This window comes from Leucoraja erinacea, chromosome 37, assembly GCF_028641065.1.
Source record: "Leucoraja erinacea ecotype New England chromosome 37, Leri_hhj_1, whole genome shotgun sequence".
Taxonomy (NCBI): domain Eukaryota; kingdom Metazoa; phylum Chordata; class Chondrichthyes; order Rajiformes; family Rajidae; genus Leucoraja; species Leucoraja erinaceus.
Window position 1 is genome coordinate 11,962,735 of NC_073413.1, and position 21,967 is coordinate 11,984,701.

A 21,967-nucleotide genomic window follows, 5' to 3' on the forward strand; every position below is an offset into this window, starting at 1 on the left:
TAACAATGTCATAAACTCAAAAGGAAGAGGAGTAGAATAGGAGTCCACTCCTCCATGCAATCATAGCTGATCTATCTCTCCCTCCGAACCCCATTCTCCTGCCTTCTCCCCATAATCTCTGACACTCGTATTAATCAAGTACACCGCTACACCTCTGACACCTGTACTGTTTAAGAAGGAACTGCAGATGCTGGAAAAATCAAAGGTAGACAAAAATGCTGGAGAAACTCAGCGGGTGAGGCAGCATCTATGGAGCGAAGGAATAGGTGACGTTGCAGGTCGAGATCCTTCTTCAGACTGACCTGTACTGTACCTGTTCTTGCAGCAAAAACTCTGTCAAATTTCCGCCCACACTTCCTGAGAACGACCCCAGCAAAATATATTATTTGTATTTTGGTTAAACTGCAATTGTTCTGATACTTACTATTCGAACAAAGGATGAGACATAATCCAAAGTAGAACTCTCACTGCCTAGTTTTCTTGGGATTCGAATCCGGTACAACCCGTCTGTACCAGCCATATCCTAAGCGAAGGGAAGAGACAAAAAGTTATGAATGCCCAAATAAAATCTTGATCGATCACAATATATTCAGTTGGGTGGATAGTTGACAAAGTATTGCACTCCTCCCACAGGATTTTCGTGTTTTAGTTTTAGAGATACATCAAAACAGGCCCTTCGGCCCACCGAGTCCGTGCCGGCCAACGACTACCAGCACATTAGTTCCATGCTATCCCAATTTATCCAACACACTATGATTTACAGAAGCCAATAAATCTACAAACCCCGCACGTCTTTGGTATGTGGGAGGAAGCTGGAGCATGGGAAGAAAACCCACGCGGTCATGGGAAGAATGTAAAACTCCACATAGTCAGAACCCGCGGTCAGGATGGAGCCCGGGTCTCTGGAGATGTAAGGCAGCAACTCTACCGCTGCACCACTTGGTGTGTTTCCTGTACAGAGTCTTCAGATTCTCAACACCACCCCAAAATGCTGCTTCTCCACTTTGAACCATGGCCAGGGATTCCCAGGAGTCTGTGGAGATGTTCTTCAACGAAGCTTTGCGCACATTATTGAATCTTTATCCATGTCTGCCTGGTAATCTCCTCCCGTAATAAAGTTCAGAGTAGAGGGTATCTGTTACCGGAGTCTGGCTTTGCTAACATGAACAACATGGCCAGCCCAATGTAGCTGTCTGTGAGTATCTCAGCCCTTAATGCTGGAGGTAGTGGCCTGGTAAAGGATAAGGTCACAGTATCCCCTGTCCATCCAGCTCATCCAAGGGTACAGTTAACACTATGCTGGGGTATATCCTCATGTTGTTCTCTTCCTACTACACTGTTAGGGCTACAAACTTCGAACAAGTTAGGGCTTTATTCTTTGGAGCGCAGAAGGTTAAGGGGGGACTTGATAGAGGTTTTTAAAATGATGAGAGGGATAGACAGAGTTGACGTGGACAAGCTTTTCCCACTTAGAGTAGGGAAGATTCAAACAAGAGGACATGACTTCAGAATTAAGGGACTGAAGTTTAGGGGTAACATGAGGGGGAACTTCTTTACTCTGAGAGTGGTAGCTGTGTGGAATGAGCTTCCAGTGAAGGTGGTGGAGGCAGGTTCGTTTTTATAATTTAAAAATAAATTGGATAGTTATATGGATGGGAAGGGAATGGAGGGTTATGGTCTGAGCGCAGGTGTATGGGACTAGGGGAGATTATGTGTTCGGCACGGACTAGAAGGGTCGAGATGGCCTGTTTCCATGCTGTAATTGTTATATGGTTATTATATGGTTACACTGGTACCAAACGCAAACACACAAAATACTGTTACTTTCTGAGCCTGAACTTGGAATGCCGATGATTGATAAGTACTGAAAAGAACATAACTTTGTAAATGCACACAAAATCCATCAATCACATCAAATAAACCTCACTAAAATGTTAGAAACCTCACTAGACTTGACAGATGTAGCAAATTTATCAATACAAGAACGTTTTTAAAACATACATCACGTTTCAAACAACTTTCTGCATAAAACATCTATAAAATCATTCTTAAACATCTGTTAAATAAATGTGGAGAGCAAAATTATGTATCTTTACTGGTCTTTACTGTATTTTAATAGAGCAGGAAATAATTATCAACATAAGGAGCTCAATAATATTTTGGCTGCTGGCCACAATGAACTGTAGATGCTGGAATCTTGAGCAAAACACAAAGTGGTGGGCCCTGAAACCTGATTGGAAAGTTTCCAGGATGGTATTTTGGTGTAGGTAGGGCATAAGTAAGGCCTAAGCAACATAAATTATCTCTTGGGTACACAAAAAAGCTGGAGAAACTCAGCGGGTGCAGCAGCATCTATGGAGCAAAGGAAATAGGCAACGTTTCGGCCCGAAACTCTTCTGGAAATAGGCAACGTTTCGGCCCGAAACTCTTCTGGAAATAGGCAACGTTTCGGGCCGAAACCCGGAAGGGTTTCGGCCCGAAACGTTGCCTATTTCCTTCGCTCCATAGATGCTGCTGCACCCGCTGAGTTTCTCCAGCTTTTTTGTGTACCTTCAATTTTCCAGCATCTGCAGTTCCTTCTTGAACACAATAAATGATCTCTTTTTTTTGTAATGGAACATCTGCAGTTCCTTGCTTCCACGGAATAAAAATGGCACTTGCTAGTTTGCAGACACTTCCCCAGCAGTCGCTTCAGGAAGTACAAGAATGTATAATCACTTACTCTGAGTTTGACCCTCTCATCCTCTGTCAGCTGCATCTGAGATAATGTGAGAGAGTTTTCACGGCCTGGTCTCCACAGCAACGTACCTCTCTTCTTGTAACGCACGCTGTCATCTACAATGATAAAACAATCTTTATTGCTCTCTGATGGGCTGTAAAGTAAAGGTATCTGAATTTCGTGAAGCATAACTTCAGAATATTGCTCTTGGAGACCGAATATCAATGAGGAGCAACGATGTAGGCTGAAAGTTTAATTACTGCAAACAACTGCTCCCACAGCCCAGGTCAGTCCCCTCATAGCACACCACGGATGCATTCACTGCTCTGTAACAGGAGGCCACATGGTACATCAAGTGCATACTAACTCTTTCAAAAAGCAATTGATAGTACCACAGCCAGCTCTTTCTCCTTACTTACTTTAGACTTTAGAGATACAGCGCGGAAACAGTCCCTTCAGCACACCGAGTCTGTACCGACCAGCGATCACCCCGTACACTAGCACTACACTACACACTTTACAGAGGCAATTTAAATTTTTACCGAAGCAAATTAACCTACAAACCTGTAGGCCTTTGGAGTGTGGGAGGAAACCGGAGCACCCGGAGAAATCCCACACGGTCACGGGGAGAACGTGCAAACTCCGTACAGACAACACCCGTAGTCAGGATCGAACCCGGGTCTCTCGCGCTGTGAGGCAGCAGCTCTACCCGCTGCGCCACCGTGCCGCACCTATTTCGGCAAGTTTCGTTAAACATTCACATATTTATGCTAATTCTCTTCATGGTAATTTGTGAATCACATCACTATCGGAATCCTATCAGACGTTCCTGTCCAATCCTAACCAACTGTTGATATATTTTTTGCCTCATGTTGGTTCTTTTACTCATAACTTTATTCTATGCTCCCTGCTTAATGTACCTTTAATCACAGGAGATGTTTGATGCAGACATTTCCACTGAGATAAGGGTGTCCATGTGAAAACCACTGACGATCTTGACTCAATATTCATCATTCTCATCTCCTCTATAAACTTACCAAATTCAAACGAGTGTTCAAGGACTACAGACACGCCAGCAACCTCAGGATCTAGAACGTCTCCAGGCTGGAAGAGAAGGAAAACAAATGAGTGTGTGTGTGCGAGCGTGCGTGCGTGCGAGTGTGCGAGACTGCGCGTGTGCGGGAGTGTGTGTGCGTGTTCCTATCGGGCTGTAGAACAGTGTTCAACTGGAACTACTGCCTCCCAGTGCCAGACACCCTGCATTTAGATCTTTTGGCCTAGACAGACCATTCCCGTACCATTGGACTCCTCTCCAAGGTTGTGGCCTCTTGGTGGTCCAGCAAAATGGAAAATCCACAAATCCACAAAGACTCTAGAACTAAGGATGCCGGAAAATCAATTGTGGACCAGTATCTTAAAACAATGACGATTTCAGCCTCAACTACCCTTTCAAGCAACCCTTTCCATACACTTAAGACATACTGAGCAAGAAGATTTTTTCTTCACTCCCCCGTATCCTTTGTAATTAAGTAAAACCCATAATAGCATGTTATTGATCACTGTAAAGCAAATAGATTCTTCATAGACAGCCTGCCCAAGCTACTCACACTTCAATTAAAATTTCCCTCGCTCTCCTACACACTAGGGACAATTTACACAGGGCAATTCACCTACAAACCTGTACATCTTTGGCATGTGGGAGGAAACGGGGAAATCGGAGAAAACCCACGCAGGTCACAGGGCGAATGTGCAAACTCCGTACAGGCAGCACCGATAGTCAGGATCGAACCCGGGTCTCTGGCGCCGAGGCAGCAGCTGCGAGTTTATAGAATTGTACAACACAGAAAGGAACCTATTTAGCCCCCCTTGTCCATAAGACTGGCATCATTCTACGCTCATGCCATTTACCCATATTATGCCCTTGCCTTTCAAAGGCAAGGATTGAGTTAGATAGGTTTTTTTTTGTGCTATCAGTTGAAGGATAAATATGAGCTATGACAACAAGGAAAACTCTCCAGTTTCCTCTCAAACAATGCCACCTGCATCATTTAAGTTCATTATAAACTAACATATATAGGAAGGTACAGTACAGGATCAGGCCTATTGGCCCCCAGTGACAGAGCTGAACGTAACGCCAAGATAAATGAGTCACGTCTACCCGCACATCATCTAGTTTAGTTTAGAGATACAACGCGGAAATAGGCCCATCAGGACACCGTGTCCACGCCGACCAGCGATCCCCGCACATTAACACTATCCTACACACACACACACACACTAGGGACAATATACACTGAAGGTTAGACACAAAATGCTGGAGTAACTCAGCGGAACAGGCAGCATCTCTGGAGAGAAGGAATGGGGTGCTGCCTGTCCCGCTGAGTTACTCCAACATTTTGTGTCTACTTCGACTTAAACCAGCATCTGCAGTTCTTTCCTACACATAGCTAGCACTGAGATAGCTCCTCTGCTGAATAAAAGGATTTTAAAGATGGGTGTCTAGCTGGAAGCGTTGCAATTAATAGCATTATCGGTGACGCAGGGTTTTAGACCATAAGACAGAGTAGAGTTAGACCATTCGTACCATTGTCTGCTCCGTCATGTGAGCATGGCTGATCTGTTTTTCACTCAACCCATTCTCCTGCCTTATTTTTAACACCCCTACTAGTTAAGAATCTATCAAACTCCACTTTAATGATACTTATTGACTTGGCCTCCACAGCCGTCTGTGGCAATGAATGCCACAGATTCACCACCCTCTGGCTAAAGAAATTCCCCCTCATCTCCATTCTAAAGATGCATCCTTTTATTCTTAGGCTGTGCCCTCTGGTCCTTTGATTGGAAACAATTTTATGCATGAATGCAGTGGTCGAGTCATTTATTTTTCTCCAAATGCATTTGAACTGCTAGTCAACCAGAAATCTCTGATGAGAGTAACTGATAGTGATGAATTAAAACATTATACAGTCGGCATATCAGCAGCAACATTAAAAAGCATCAAGAGCAATTATCACTACAGTGGTTTACCAACATGCTAAAGATGCTGTGTACCAGCACAGTGATAACTCAGTGGGAATAATTATCTCTCAAATTAAAAGTCATCTTAGAGCAGCTGATCATATTCACAAATGTATCAAGTGGGTTCACACTTTATATTCAAAGCTGCCTTTCCTTCGAGAGAAATATTTTTGGAATGAATCAAAGTTGAAACATTTCTGTCCGTTTCCAGGTACACTCAAATCGCAGCAGTACAGAACAGTACTCTCTCCGAGAGATTATATCTGTCGTTAGTGTAGATTTATTGGATAATACTGTGCTGTAAATCATAGGGTGACTGCACAAAGTGTACATTGCGCTACAACTAAGGCAGAAATTTGCCGTTTTCCAGGAAGCAAATGTGACACTTAATTTTATGTATGTCTTATTCTTAAGCTCTTTTTGTAATCTGGGACAAAATCATTTCAGACAACTTCAATTACGGATTCTACCTCAGAGATCACCATGCCTAGATTAGGGTATTGAATGATATAGAAAAAACAACAACATTCTCAAGGACCAGATACTACAAGAGTTTACACACAAAGACAGGCACAAAAAGCTGGAGTAACCCAGCCGGACAGTCGGCATATCTGGAGAGAAGGAATGGGTGACTTATTGGGTTGAGACCCATCTTCTGCAGTTTCTTCCTACACAGGAGGATTTACATACTCTTATGTTTTGAATCTACATTTAAATCCAACACAAATGATTCCATTTAACGGTTGTGCATTAATTTGGGCCGTCGCAGCCTGCTACAGCTGTTTTATTTATTCTTTGATCTGAACATGCGGTTCCCTGGCTGGCCTGACATTTATTGTTCATCCCTAATTGCCCTGGTGAGCTACTTCTTAAACCATTGCAACATTTTATGTGAAGGCTCTACAAGAAATGCACAATTTGACACAGATTTTCATTTCACCCGTTTCCAAAGTAGCTGGCCGAGGAAAATACAAAAATGTACAATACAATGCAGAAGGGTCTCTACCCGATATGTCACCCATTCCTTCTTCTCCAGAGATGCTGGCTGTCCCACTGGGTTACTCCGGCTTTTTGTGTCTATCTACGTGTGTAAACTCTTCTAGTATTTAGTCCTTGTGAATGGTGGTTTTGTTTTCTTATCATCTTGTGAGGCTGAGGTTAAACTGGCTGTCAGAACAGATTTGGTAGTGTTTCTCGACACCCTATAATTTTGTTGTACAGATGCTTGTTCTGTATGCTACCCAGTCAAATCATACATACAGGCCCTCTTCTGGAACAGCACACAGAGAGTTGCCATAATCCAACTCCATCTTGCATTCTGAAACGTCCGATCTTGGCCCAGGGAGATCTGCGATTTCCTATTTCATCAAGGACCCACACCATCCTGGCCACACACTCATCTCCCTGCTACCTCCAGGTAGAAGGTACATAAGCCTGAAGACTGCAACGACCAGGTTCAGGAATAGCTACTTCCCCACAGCCATCAGGCTTTAAACCTGGCTCGGACAAAACTCTGAACATTAATAGTCCATTATCTGTTATCTGCACTTTATCAGTTTATTTATTCATGTGTGTATTTACGTATATAATGGTATATGGACACACTGATCTGTTTTGTAGTCAATGCCTACTATGTTCTGTTGTGCTGAAGCAAAGCAAGAATTTCATTGTCCTATCAGGGACACATGACAATAAACTCTCTTGATCTTGATCTTATTTTCTCATTTCAAGTCCCAGTGTGGTGACGGCACTGGATGAGTGAAGTACGGGCGGGCCTGCCCAGCGCGATGCTGTCGGCTCCTTCCATTGCCGCAGGCTGCGTTCGTTCCGCTCGCTCGCGCAGCTGCTGTAGGGCCTCCCGCGGCCACCGCCGCCAGCACCACCTGTGTACCTCCATCACCTGTGTACCTCCATCACCTGGTACCTCCATCACCTGTGTACCTCCATCACCTGTGTACCTCCATCACCTGTGTACCTCCATCACCTGTGTACCTCCATCACCTGTGTACCTCCATCACCTGTGTACCTCCATCACCTGCAGTACCTCCATCACCTGTGTACCTCCATCACCTGTGTACCTCCATCACCTGCAGTACCTCCATCACCTGTGTACCTCCATCACCTCTGCCAGCACCACCGCCCGTGACCACCGCAAACGTGCCGTCCGTCGCCTCCAGCAGCCGCTCCTCTGCCTTCGTTTGCCGAGGTCGCCGTGTCCTGCTTTCCGAGCCCATCACAGAACCTTTGGGCGCTTCCAACCTCTCGTGGACCGATCACAGCCGATCACTTTACCCTTCATCCTCCATCCTCCATTCATAAAGACACATCACACATAAAGACACATGCTCAGCATCATGGCAGTACTGGATCGATGAACTATGTGTCGGCCTGACACAGCACGATGCTGTCTATATCACACACCAAAATATTCCCAGACACTAACTTCCTAACTTCAACATCCAAATGAACTTTCACTGAATGAATAATTCAAGCTGTGCTGTCCCGAGGCAATATAATTATTCCAGCCCTTGCTAATTAATAAACTGGTCTGGTTCATTTTCTAATAATTGTACAGTGAAATGTTCTTGTGGATGAAAATGGTGCTGGCAGAGATATTAACAAATTTTTATCAAGTATCTATTAAGAAAATGGACATCTTACATCAAACCATAAAACACTTTCAGAATCCAGAAACAGATTTAGTACGTAAAATATCTCATTTGGGCATCTTCGAAACTTTCAGATCAAATCAACATACATCTTGAACACAAACAGAAAAGACTTAGGTTATAACCCAAATACATGCAAATAAGATGAGCTCAGATAGGCAACTGGACAACAGACACAAGTTGGGCCGAAGGGCCTGTTTCCATGCCGTGTAACTATGACTATCTCTCCACTTTTGCAGGAACGTTGCACTACATAACCCTAGGTATTAATTAACTTCTGATACCTCACCCGTATACTATTACTTAGGCACAAGTGCTGGGGTGTAAGCTACCTAAGCAAAATATGAGGTGCTGTTCCTCCAATTTGCAATGGGCTTCACTCTGACAATGGAGGAGGCCCAGGACAGAAAGGTCAGATTGGGGATGGGAGGGGGAGTTAAAGTGTTGAGCAACTGGGAGATCAGGTTGGTTAAGGCGGACTGAGCAGAGGTGTTCAGCGAAACGATCGCCGAGCCTGCGCTTGGTCTCGCTGATATACACCTGGAACCGTAGATACAGTAGATGAGGTTGGAGGAGGTACTTATTCTTTATAATTAATAAATATATATCTGTCTGTCTATCTATTTATCGGCACATACTGTATCGCATAATATTTTAAAGGTTTATTGATGAGCACTTGAATCACCAAGGTAAACCAAGCTGTGAAACAGGAGCTGTTAAATGGAATCAATGTAGATGGGTACTTGATAAAGGCAGATAGAAAAAAAACAAAGTGCTGGTGTAACCCAGCAAAGTTCAAAGTTGAAATGTATTTGTCACATGTGCCATAAGGTGCAGCGACATGTAATTTACGCTGGGCCTCGCTCTCAGGCAGCATCTGTGGAGGACATGCTTCATCTCTGGAGGTGATGCTTCAGGTTGAACTTCTGACGGTTAGCATTGAAATAATGTGTCAAAGGGCCTGTGTAACTACATGGTTATTCACATTTCTTCTCTAAAATTAAAGAGTGTTCTCAAACATTAGGTGTGAGAATGCAGGGACAGTTGTATCATACTGAACATTTGTATAATCCAAGTTAACTTACATACATTGGAATTTATTTCATTTCACTGCTGTCACCATACTGCCTTTACATCAATTCAACCTCATCCAACACTTATGCCCCAAGAGTATTAACACAATGTTTTTAATCTCCTCTAGTGACGTGATGATACCTCCAAGGATGAATGGATTTGAACCTTGGCCCAAGATGAGGAAGTTCTCAATTGAATGCATCAATCAAAGGCTTGACATTTTCGACTTAATTAAATAGCCATAACTTGAACCTAATATCTTATCAGAGGTAAACATCCACACCTCATGTTAGGTTATTTTTAACTAAGAGCAATGTTATGACGTATACAAATTATGCATATTAATATGGTAATGTTTCAAAATTCCTGTCTTTTCCAGTGTAGTATTTAAAGCAATTAAGCATAGACTTCAACAAATAGTCAAATCCTCTTCTATCAGTCCTGCCTACTGCTGATATATATATCATACGCTCAAAATGACCAAGATCCTAAATGAAGAATCCAAAGATCGATATTAAAAATAATCTGAAGTGTCGAGGTTACTAACTTTCGCACAGGGATAGCAGGGAAGATTTCAGTTTTGTGAATAATTGAAGGGTTACTTCAACAATTTAGTTTCAACTTATTGTAAAAGCTAACACCGTACTAAACCTTCTGCAAGCGTTTGTTTTTATAATTTTCACACAGACAAAGCACATCAGTAAGAGCTACTTCGCGTAACAAATGTCCTTTGGTCACAGCTGGGTTGTGCCGTCTTCCTACTCATTGATAGTGCACAGGGACTTGGTAGAAAGCAGTGGGATAAAGACAAGGACTTGCCCAAGCTCTCAGGTCCCTTGTGGCTTGCACAGCCTGTAAAGTCAACTCTACTTGACAGGTTGTTCAGGAAGCTGAGAGCATGAGCAGCAACAGAGATATTTATTGAACAGGATCAGACCCCGTCAGATCCAGGGGCAGGCCAAGGAGGAATCCTTCACCGTCCTGGCGACAGATGTTTCACCGTTGCCAGGCCTCTGCACGGAGCAGGGTTTGGGGCTAGCTAGGGCAGCAGATAATGAAGGAGCCGGGGCCAGGGATACAGGGAATATTATGGGGGCCGGAGCCAAGAGGGGAGGACTCAGGGGTCATGGTTGCAAAACTGGAGTCCAGGGGGCTTCAGTTAGGGGCAGGGGACAGAGACCAGAGTGCAGCAGGCTGAGGGGCAAGTGGATGCAGGGGGGTTGGGGCAGAAAGCAGGGGGACAGTGAATGGGGGACAATATAGGTGCCTGTGCCGGATTGCAGGTGGTAGAGGCAGGGGGGCTGAGGACAGTGATGGGGAACAGGGATGGGGGGCAGGGATGGGATGGGGGACAGGATGGATGGGGGACAGGGATGGGGGGGGGGGGAACAGGGATGGGGGGCAGGGGGGGGGGGGATGGGGGGGGGGGACAGGGGATGGGGGGGGGACGGGGATGGGGGGGGGGGGGGGGGGGGGGAGAGGGATGGGGGGGGGGGGGGAGGGGGGGGACGGGGATGGGGGGGACAGGGATGGGGGGGGACGGGATGGGGGGGGACAGGGATGGGGGGGCAGGGGATGGGGGGGGACAGGGATGGGGGGGCGGGGATGGGGGGGGAAAGGGGATGGGGGGGGGGGGGAGGGATGGGGGGCAGGGTGGGGGGGGGGGGGATGGGGGGGGGACAGGGATGGGGGGGGGATGGGGGGATCAGGGGGGGGGGGGGCGGGGATCGGGGGACTGGGGGATGGGGGGGGGGGGATGGCACACCCGGGGATGGGGGGGACGGGGATGGGGGGACGGGGATCGGTGGGGGGATGGGGGGCACCCCCCCCCCCGGGGATGGGGGGGGGGGGAATGTTTGCTATGACGGGATGGGGGGGACGGGGATGGGCTAAATGCATTTATTTGGTCTCTGGGGGGGACACTGGGATGGGGGGGAAGGGGGGAATGGGAATCTGAATCTGGGGGGAGCAGGGATGGGAACGGGGATGGGGGGGAGCGGGGGGGGGGGGGGGATGGGGGCAGGGATGGGGGGGAAACATGGGGGGGGGGGGACGGGGATGGGGGGGAGGGGATGGCCGGGAGCAAGGCCGGCTCAGGGTACATGACTGGAGACGGGGGGGACAGTACAAGAGGCAGGGGGGGGGTTTTGAGGCAGGAGACCAGGGTGGGGAGCAGGGAGGGTCCGGGCCCCCGGCAGGACGGCGCCGCTGTCCACTGGGCCGTCTCCGGCCTTGTCCGTTTACACCCCTAGAGGACGTGAAACCACAGCCCCACACTGCTCTCACTCACTCACCCACGGGGGTGTTGCACAGGCCCAAGAACACAAAGACGCTGAGGAGGAGGAGGAGGCCGCTGGCCATCACCCCGCGGCGCGGCTCCATGGCGGCGGCAACGGCTGTAGAACTACAGCGGGGACACGGGAACTACAACACAATGCACTGTGGGACACGGGATGAGGCATGCTGGGATACTGGAGGACCAACGGCCAGCGGCATGCTGGGATGCTGGAGAACTACAGCGGGGACACGGGAACTACACACACAATGTCCACTGTGGGACACACGGCCTTGTCGGCATGCTGGGATGCTGGAGGACCCAACGCCCAGCGGCATGCTCACTCATGCTGCCGGGTGTTACAGCGGGGACACGGCGAACTACAACACAATGCACTGTGGGACACTGGCTGGGGCATGCTGGGATACTGGAGGACCAACGGCCGGCTCCATGGCGGCGGCAACGGCTGGAGAACTACAGCGGGGACACGGGAACTACAACACAATGCACTGTGGGACACGGGCTGAGGCATGCTGGGATACTGGAGGACCAACGGCCAGCGGCATGCTGGGATGCTGGAGAACTACAGCGGGGAATAGGGAACTACAACACAATGCACTGTGGGACACGGGCTGGGGCATGCTGGGATACTGGGGAGGTCTACCCCGGGTCCCTCTTGCACCACTCCCCCCTACCCCTCAATGCACTAGATTTCCACTTCTCTCCCACTTACCCTGGGACCTCTGGAGGACTGGCTCCCAGGCCTCTCTCTCTCCCCCCTTTCCCTCTCCGCCCCACCAACCTTCCCCAAATGGAATTTCACCCAACCCTACCTGGAGGTGGTTCCCCCACCCCTCCGTCTCTCTCCTCCCCTCCCCCACCCCTCTCCTCACCCCCCCCCACACATCTCCCCCTCACTTCCCCCCTCCCCACACACCCTCCCCCCCCCCTCTCTGTCCCCCTCCTTCCACACCACTCCCCTACCCCCTGTCCCTCTCCCACTCTTCCACCTCCCTCTCCCCCCCACCCCACACCTCTCCTCTCCCCTCCCCCCACCCCATCTCCTCACACCCTACCCCCCACCTCTCCCCCCCTCCCCTCCCCCCTCCCCTTCCCCCCTTCCCCTCTTCCCCACTCTCCTCTCCACCCTCCCTCCCCACTCTCTCCACTTCTCCTCCCCCTCTCCCCTCTCTCCCCCCACCCCTCCCTCCACACTCTTCCCCTCCCTCCCCTACCCCATCTCCCTCTCTCCCTCCCTCCCCCACACCTCTCTACCCCTCCCCCCCTCTCCTCCCCCCCTCCCCATCTCCCTCTCCCTGCCTGCAGTCACACACAATAATAATAAATAACAAAACATACAATAAACACAAATTAACATACACCACAGTGAGTTCACCAAGCACCTCCTCACTGTGATGGAGGCAAAAGTCTTAGTCTCTGTCTCTTCCTTGTTCTCCCTCTGCGCTGAGGCGATCCAGGCCGACGATGCCGCCTCAGCTCCGCTATAAGATCTTTGGTCTCAGGTTCAAGATTCAAGAGAGTTTATTGGTCTTGGCCCTCCAAAATATTACAAATGGAATTTAAACTGGAGGTGGTGGAGGGAGGACTTAAGCCAGAAAGGGTTCTTGGGAAGAAAGAGCTGCCTTAAATTTAGTTGCATCTGGTTGGGTAACTATGGTAGGGTGAAGACTATCCCATGCTTTAATTGTGCGGGGGACATGTGCAAAGATTATCCCATGCTTTAATTGCTGTACTGCAGGTGATGGAGGTAACACAGGTGATGAAGGTACACAGGTGATGGAGGTACACAGGTGATGGAGGTACACAGGTGATGGAGGTACTGCACAGGTGATGGAGGTACACAGGTGATGGAGGTAACGCAGGTGATGGAGGTACTGCAGGTGATGGAGGTACACAGGTGATGGAGGTACGCAGGTGATGCAGGTGATGGAGGTACACAGGTGATGGAGGTACACAGGTGATGGAGGTACACAGGTGATGGAGGTACCGCAGGTGATGGAGGTACACAGGTGATGGAGGTGTAACGCAGGTGATGGGGGGTACGCAGGTGATGGGGGGTACGCAGGTGATGGGGGGTACACAGGTGATGGGGGTACGGTGATGGTGATGGGGGTACTGCAGGTGATGGGGGTAGGTGATGGGGGGATGGGTACACCGCAGGTGATGGATGGAGGTACACAGGTGATGGGGGTACTGAGGTGATGGAACACGCAGGTGATGGGAGGGTACGCAGGTGATGGAGGAACCACAGGTGATGAGGTGCAGGTGGACGCAGGTGATGGAGGTACAGGTGATGGAGGAACCACGCAGTGATGGAGGTACGCAGGTGAGGTACCACAGGTGATGGAGGTACCACAGGTGATGGAGGTACACAGGTGATGGAGGTTAACACAGGTGATGGAGGTTAACACAGGTGATGGAGGAACCACAGGTGATGGAGGTACACAGGTGATGGAGGTACCACACTGATGGAGGTCAGTTCAGTCAATTTCAGTTTAGTTTATTGTCATGTGTACCGAGCTACAGTGAAAAACTTTTGTTGCGTGATAACCAGTCAGCAGAATGACAATACACGATTACACTCGATCGAGGTACCGCACTGATGGAGGTACCACAGGTGACGGAAGACATTACCTTTCCCCACTGTAATCATGTATGATCTTTCCACTGATTGAATAGCAAGCAACAAAAGCCTTGGTACATGTGTCAATAAACTAAACTAAAATAAATAAAGCCAACCTGTGAGCTATGCATTGTCTGCCAATAGAAAGTTCTTCGACTTTGATAGATGGAAGGAAGGAACAAGCCTTTCAAGATATTTCTGAGTGGTTTCATAAGGTCAGCTGCCCCCACATCTACAGTAATAGAAGAGGGTGTGATAAATCCTTTAAAATGTTCATAGAAATCGAACCTTCTTTTGTGTTTACAGTGTGGTGTTACCAAAGGTTCTCTCTTGCAACCGACACAGATGCTAAACATGGATAGGTGACTTTTCAGGTTGAGACCCGTCTTCAAATCTCGAGAGAAATGGCATAGGTGACATTTCGGGTCGAGACCCTTCTTCAGGCTGAGAGGGAAACTCTCCCTGATTAAGTCTGCAGAAGGGTCTCAACCTGAAACCTCAACATGCCTTTTCATCAGATACTGCCTGACCCGCTGAGTTACTTCAGCATTTAAGAAGGAACTGCAGATGCTGGAAAATCGAAGGTAGACAAAAGTGCTGGAGAAACTCAGTGGGTGCAGCAGCATCTATGGAGCGAAGGAAATAGGCAACGTTTTGGGTCGAAACCCGAAAGGGTTTCGGCCCGAAACGTTGCCTATTTCCAGAAGAGTTTCGGCCCGAAACGTTGCCTATTTCCAGAAGAGTTTCGGCCCAAAACGTTGCCTATTTCCAGAAGAGTTTCGGCCCGAAACGTTGCCTATTTCCAGAAGAGTTTCGGCCCGAAACGTTGCCTATTTCCAGAAGAGTTTCGGCCAGAAACGTTGCCTATTTCCAGAAGAGTTTCGGCCCGAAACGTTGCCTATTTCCAGAAGAATTTCGGCCCGAAACGTTGCCTATTTCCTTCGCTCCATAGATGCTGGTTCATTATGATGATATACATAAAATGCTGGAGTAACTCAGCGGGTTAGGCAGCATCTGCGAAGGAAATGGGCAACGTTTCGGGCCGAAACCCTGCTTCAGACTGATGTTAAGGGTTTTCGGGCCGAAACGTTGCCCATTTCCTTCGCTCCATAGATGCTGCTGCACCCGCTGAGTTTCTCCAGCACTTTTGTCTACCTTCGATTTTCCAGCATCTGCAGCTCCTTCTTAAATGCTGAAGTAACTCAGCGGGTCAGGCAGTATCTGAAGAAAAGGCATAGGTGCCATTTCAGGTTGAGACCCTTCTGCAGACTTAATCAGGGAGAGTTTCCCTCTCAGCCTGAAGAAGGGTCTTGGTCTACCTTCGTGTTACTTCAACATTTTGTGTCCATCTTTGCTGTATTCAACAGAACATGAATAACCATACAATGTCATTGTGTAACCATTTTATTTTCCCTAAAAATAAATATGGGCGAGATGAACCGAGGAGGTACACAGTGGAGAATTGCCGTGTCCATCTCTGGGTAAAATTGGCGTCACTCTTGTCACCCTTCGCTGCCACGAACACACCGCTGCCATGCATCGAGAAACTGCACTGAAGCTGCCTGTTGGGTCACAAGGTGAGAGAATAATCTTAGGATCACAGATTTGCTCAGCACAGAAAACAGGCCCTTTGGCCCAACATCTCCATGCCTACCATTTTGCCCTTCATCCCACCTGCCCACATTAGGACCATACCTTTCTCAAAAGCCAAGAGAGTTTTATTATCATGTGTCCCAGATAGGACAATTACATTCTTGCTTGCTGCAGCACGACAGAATATGTAAACATAATACAGAACAGGAGGTTATCCATTTTGGTGGCAAAAACGGGAAAGCAGATTATTATCTAAATGGTGGCCGATTGGGAAAGGGGGAGATGCAGCGAGACCTGGGTGTCATGGTACACCAGTCATTGAAGGTAGGCATGCAGGTGCAGCAGGCAGTAAAGAAAGCGAATGGTATGTTAGCTTTCATAGCAAGAGGATTTGAGTATAGGAGCAGGGAGGTTCGACTGCAGTTGTACAGGGTCTTGGTGAGACCACACCTGGAGTATTGCGTGCAGTTTTGGTCTCCAAATCTGAGGAAGGACATTATTGCCATAGAGGGAGTGCAGAGAAGGTTTACCAGACTGATTCCTGGGATGTCAGGACTGTCTTATGAAGAAAGACTGGATAGACTTGGTTTATACTCTCTAGAATTTAGGAGATTGAGAGGGGATCTTATAAAACTTACAAAATTCTTAAGGGGTTGGACAGGCTAGATGCAGGAAGATTGTTCCCGATGTTGGGGAAGTCCAGGACAAGGGGTCACAGCTTAAGGATAAGGGGGAAATCCTTTAAAACCGAGATGAGAAGAACTTTTTTCACACAGAGAGTGGTGAATCTCTGGAACTCTCTGCCACAGAGGGTAGTTGAGGCCAGTTCATTGGCTATATTTAAGAGGGAGTTAGATGTGGCCCTTGTGGCCAAGGGGATCAGAGGGTATGGAGAGAAGGCAGGTATGGGATACTGAGTTGGATGATCAGCCATGATCATATTGAATGGCGGTGTAGGCTCGAAGGGCCGAATGGCCTACTCCTGCACCTAATTTCTATGTTTCTATGTTTCTATGTTTCTATGTTCTGCAGATGCTGGAAGAGGTTCAGTGAATATAGACCATAGACCATATATCTACACAATAAATAAACTGATAAGTGCCTTGTGTCGGAAGGAACTGCAGTTGCTGGTTTAAACCAAAGATAATAATATTATAATAATAATAATAAATTTATTTATAGAGCACTTTAAAAACAACCGCTGTTGCAACAAAGTGCTGTACATGACTAATCATGGACAAGATATTATTACACAACAATAATAACATTAAAAGAAATGGTAAAAACAATAAAATTAAAAACATTAAAAGCACTAAAACAGGAGGAAAAGTCTCAAGCAGGGTCAAAAGCCAAGGAATATAGACATAAAATGCTGGAGTAATGCCCCTGCCCACTTAGGAAACCTGAACAGAAACCTCTGGAGACTTTGCGCCCCACCCAAGGTTTCCGTGCGGTTCCCGGAGGTTTTTGTCAGTCTTCCTACCTGCTTCCACTACCTGCAACCTCCGGGAACCACCTGCAACCTCCGGGAACCGCACGGAAACCTTGGGTGGGGCGCAAAGTCTCCAGAGGTTTCCGTTCAGGTTTCCTAAGTGGGACGGGGGCATTACTCATCGGGACAGGCAGCATCTCTGGAGAGAAGGAATGGGTACCATCACCCATGCTGCCTGTCCCGCTGAGTTACTCCAGCATTTTATATATTTCCATGCCTTCTCTGTTTGGTGTCTTTTGAAAGGTATCTTACCCGTGGTCATCGTATCTGAGTCCAAACTATCACCTCCGCCAGCTATTGCCAAATATTAATCACTTTCCATGGGGGGAAAAAAATCCCTTAAAATCTCCTACCTCTCACCTTAAACCTATGCCCACTTGTTTTTGATACCCATACCATGTGAGAAAGATTTTGACTCCATACCTTATCTCTGGCACTCGTAGTCGTATTTGATTAGTACGGGTGTCAGTGGTAATGGGGAGAAGGCAGGAGAATGTGGCTAGGAGGGAGAGATAGATCAGCCATGACAATAGACAACAGGTGCAGGAGTAGGCCATTCGGCCCTTCGAGCCGTCACCACTATTCAATGTAATCATGGCTGATCATCCACAATCAGTACCCCGTTCCTGCCTTCTCCCCATATCCCCTGACTCCGCTATCTTTAAGAGCCCTATCTAGCTCTCTCTTGAAAATATCCAGAGAACCGGCCTCCACCGCCCTCTGAGGCAGAGAATTCCACAGACTCACAACTCTCTGTGAGAAAAAGTGTTTCTTCATCTCCGTTCTAAATGGCTTACCCCTTATTCTTAAACTGTGTGGCCCCTGGTTCTGGACTTCCCCAACATCGGGAACATGTTTCCTGCCTCTAGCGTGTCCAAACCCTTAATAATCATATGTTTCATTAAGATCCCCTCTCATTCTTATAAATTCCAGAGTGTACAAGCCGCTCCATATTATGTAAAAGAATATGTGTGTTGTGATTGTGTTTATAGTTTGTTTGGTTGTTTTGTTGTTTGTCTTTTTGCACAAAAGTCCGCGAGCATTGCCACTTTCATTTCACTGCACATCTCGTATGTGTATGTGACGAATAGACTTGACTTGACTTGACTTGATTCTCTCAGCATATGACAGTCCCACCATCCCAGGAATTAACTTTGTAAACCTACACTGCACTCCCTCAATAGCAAGAATGTCCTTCCTCAGATTTGGAGACCAAAACTGCACACAATACTCCAGGTGTGGTCATGGTTGAATGGTAGAGTAGACTTAATGAGCCGACTTAAGTCTCACTTTATGACCTTATATTCTTCTGTCAGCTCACTCCTCCGCCTGCTTGGCTCCAGGGACGACAAGGCTGCCTATCCAATCACTCTCCACAACTAAAGCCCTCCTGCGCTCCAAGGAATAGAGTCCTAGTCTGCCCAGCTCCCTCTAGCTCAGACCTCGAGTCCTGGCAACATCCTTGTAAATCCTCTACCAATTCTCTCCAGCCATTCTAGTGCATGGCCATCAGCTCCCTGAAGATCAGGCCATGTGATCTTTACCTTGAACTATCAATATTTCAGAGACGTTTCCTTAATTACGGCCTGATCATGGCGAAAAAACTTATACTTACATTTTGGAAAAATGCATCTCCCCCCCAACTCTTAAAATGTAGATCACAAACATGTCTGAGATGGTACATCTTGAAGATATGAGACTTGTCTTAGCAGGAAAATCAGAGCAATTTTCAAAGATATGGACTCCTTTCATTGCTTCATTATAAGGATAGTATAGTGCAACACAACTTTGGAATTAAACCGATTAACGGACTGGGTGATTGGTGAGGTGAGGAATGAAGCAGGTATATCAACACTTTTTTTTTTTCATTTTTGTCATTTTCTTTTTTTAAGTTTTTACTTACTCTTTGACTGCACTCATTCGGTAGTTTAGGGGTTCTATTCTTACAGATTCACTTTAATAATAATAATAATAAATTTTATTTATGGGCGCCTTTCAAGAGTCTCAAGGACACCTTATAAAAATTTAGCAGGTAGAGGAAAAACATGTAAGGGGAATGAAATAAATAGTAGAGACATGACTAATACACAAAGTAAAGACAGAATTCAATACAAAACACAGTATGAGGCAATTAATGCACAGATGAAAAGGGACGGGACGTGGGGCTAAGGATAGGCAGAGGTGAAGAGATGGGTCTTGAGGCGGGACTGGAAGATGGTGAGGGACACGGAATTGCGGATCAGTTGGGGGAGGGAGTTCCAGAGCCTGGGAGCTGCCCTGGAGAAGGCTCTGTCCCCAAAACTGCAGAGGTTGGACTTGTGGATGGAGAGGAGACCGGCTGATGTGGATCTGAGGGACCGTGAGGGTTGGTAGGGGGAGAGGAGGTCAGTGAGATATGGGGGGGGGGCAGATGGTGGAGGGCTTTGTAGGTGAGGATCAGGATTTTGTAGGTGATCCGGTGGGAGATGGGAAGCCAGTGAAGTTGTTTGAGGACTGGAGTGATGTGATGCCAGGATTTGGTGTGGGTGATGAGTCGGGCGGCTGCGTTCTGGACCAGTTGGAGTCGGTTGATGTAGGTGGAGCTGATGCCAAGGAGAAGTGAGTTGCAATAGGCCAGTCGGGAGGAGATGAAGGCATGGATGAGTCTTTCAGCAGCGGGCGGTGTGAGAGAGGGTCTGAGTTTGGCGATGTTGCGGAGATGAAAGAAGGAGGTTTTAATGACATGGCGGATGTGAGGCTCAAGGGAGAGGGTGGAATCAAAGATCACGCCAAGGTTGCGGGCCTGGGGAGATGGGGAGACAGTGGTGCCGTCGATGGTGAGAGTGGGGTTATTGATTTTGCTGAGTGTGGATTTGGAGCCTATGAGGAGGAATTCTCTTTCATCTTTGCTAAAATTAAAATGGACACTGTACAATAAATGTATTTTAAAAAAATGTACAAAATAAAAAGACATGTGATCTACTGTGCAAACATAGAGGAGGAAAAAACCCGAATAATCCCTGAATATACCTGAATCCCTGAAAAGCTTTTCCCACTGAGAGTAGGGAAGATTCAAACAAGGGGACATAACATGAGAATTAAGGGACTGAAGTTTAGGGGTAACATGAGGGGGAACTTCTTTACTCAGAGAGTGGTAGCTGTGTGGAATGAGCTTCCAGTGAAGGTGGTGGAGGCAGGTTCGTTTTTATCATTTAAAAATAAATTGGATAGTTATATGGATGGGAAGGGAATGGAGGGTTATGGTCTGAGCGCAGGTATATGGGACTAGGGGAGATTATGTGTTCGGCACGGACTAGAAGGGTCGAGATGGCCTGTTTCCATGCTGTAATTGTTATATGGTTTATATGGTTATACACTCACTGTGAAAGGTGTAAGGAAGGGTAACATGAAAAGACAGTCTCCACTTACCATACTGCTGCTGCATGGTGCAGGAAGCATCTACTGAGGAACTGCAACAGAGAGAGAAACAGAGAATACAGTCACTTTATATGTTTTGGTCACTCGCTGTGACTTTCCTCACTCCTGTCCCAAGGGATGGCGTTACAAAGCTAGTATCCTATGGCGATCAGTCTGGAGAAGGGTCTCGACCCAAAACGTCACCTATTCCTTCGCTCCATAGTCACTGTTTCACCCGCTGAGTTTCGCCAATACCTCGAAACATAAAAAATAGGTGCAGGAGTAGGCCATTTGGCCCCTTCAAGCCTGCACCGCCATTCAATATGATCATGGCTGATCATCCAACTCAGTATCCCGTACCTGCCTTCTCTCCATACCCCCTGATCCCTTTAGCCACAAGGGGCACATCTAACTCCCTCTTAAATATAGCCAATGAACTGGCCTCAACTACCCTCTGTGGCAGAGAATTCCACAGATTCACCACTCTCTGTGTGGGAAAAAAAAATGTTTTTCTCATCTCGGTCCTAAAAGATTTCCCCCTTATCCCTAAACTGTGTGACCCCTTGTTCTGGTCTTCTCCAACATCGGGAACAATCTTCCTGCATCTAGCCTGTCCAACCCCTTAAGAATTTTGTAAGTTTCTATAAGATTCCCCCTCAATCTTCTAAATTCTAGCGAATACAAGCCGAGTCTATCCAGTCTTTTTATCGACCTTCGATTTTTCCAGCATATGCATTTCCTTCTTAAACATTCTCTGGTGTGAATTAGCCTGGAAAAAGGACCTTCACACAAGTTGTCCATTGGAGCTAGTCCCATTTACATGTGCTTGGCTCATATCCATCTATTTTTTATGTTTCTATAAGGGGTATGGGGAGAAGGCAGGCACGGGTTATTGATTGGGGACGATCAGCCATGATCGCAATGAATGGCGGTGCTGGCTCGAAGGGCCGAGTGGCCTCCTCCTGCACCTATTTTCTATGTTTCAATGTAAACCTATCCTATCCATGTATCTGTGTAACTGTCTTTTAAATGTTGTTCTTGGACCTGCCTCAATCACCACCTCTGGCAGCTCGTTCCATACATCCAC

General features: G+C 47.3%; 2 protein-coding genes across 2 annotated transcripts in view; both read right to left on the reverse strand.

Moving 5' to 3' along the window:
• Positions 1 to 3,905, reverse strand: part of emc10 (ER membrane protein complex subunit 10) — a 35,170-nt gene extending 31,265 nt beyond the window's left edge. The window contains exons 1-3 of the mRNA XM_055663420.1: positions 3,757 to 3,905; positions 2,723 to 2,835; positions 425 to 523 (exon numbers count right to left, since the gene is read on the reverse strand). Of these exons, the coding sequence (XP_055519395.1) occupies positions 425 to 523; positions 2,723 to 2,758 (135 nt within the window). The 5' untranslated portion in view covers positions 2,759 to 2,835; positions 3,757 to 3,905. The remainder of the gene's footprint in view (positions 1 to 424; positions 524 to 2,722; positions 2,836 to 3,756) is intronic.
• Positions 3,906 to 15,787: 11,882 nt separating this feature from the next.
• The window catches only part of mybpc2a (myosin binding protein Ca), a 55,239-nt gene continuing 49,059 nt past the window's right edge, over positions 15,788 to 21,967 (reverse strand). The window contains exons 29-30 of the mRNA XM_055663421.1: positions 20,893 to 20,933; positions 15,788 to 15,961 (exon numbers count right to left, since the gene is read on the reverse strand). Coding sequence (XP_055519396.1) covers positions 20,923 to 20,933 — 11 coding nt within the window. The 3' untranslated portion in view covers positions 15,788 to 15,961; positions 20,893 to 20,922. The remainder of the gene's footprint in view (positions 15,962 to 20,892; positions 20,934 to 21,967) is intronic.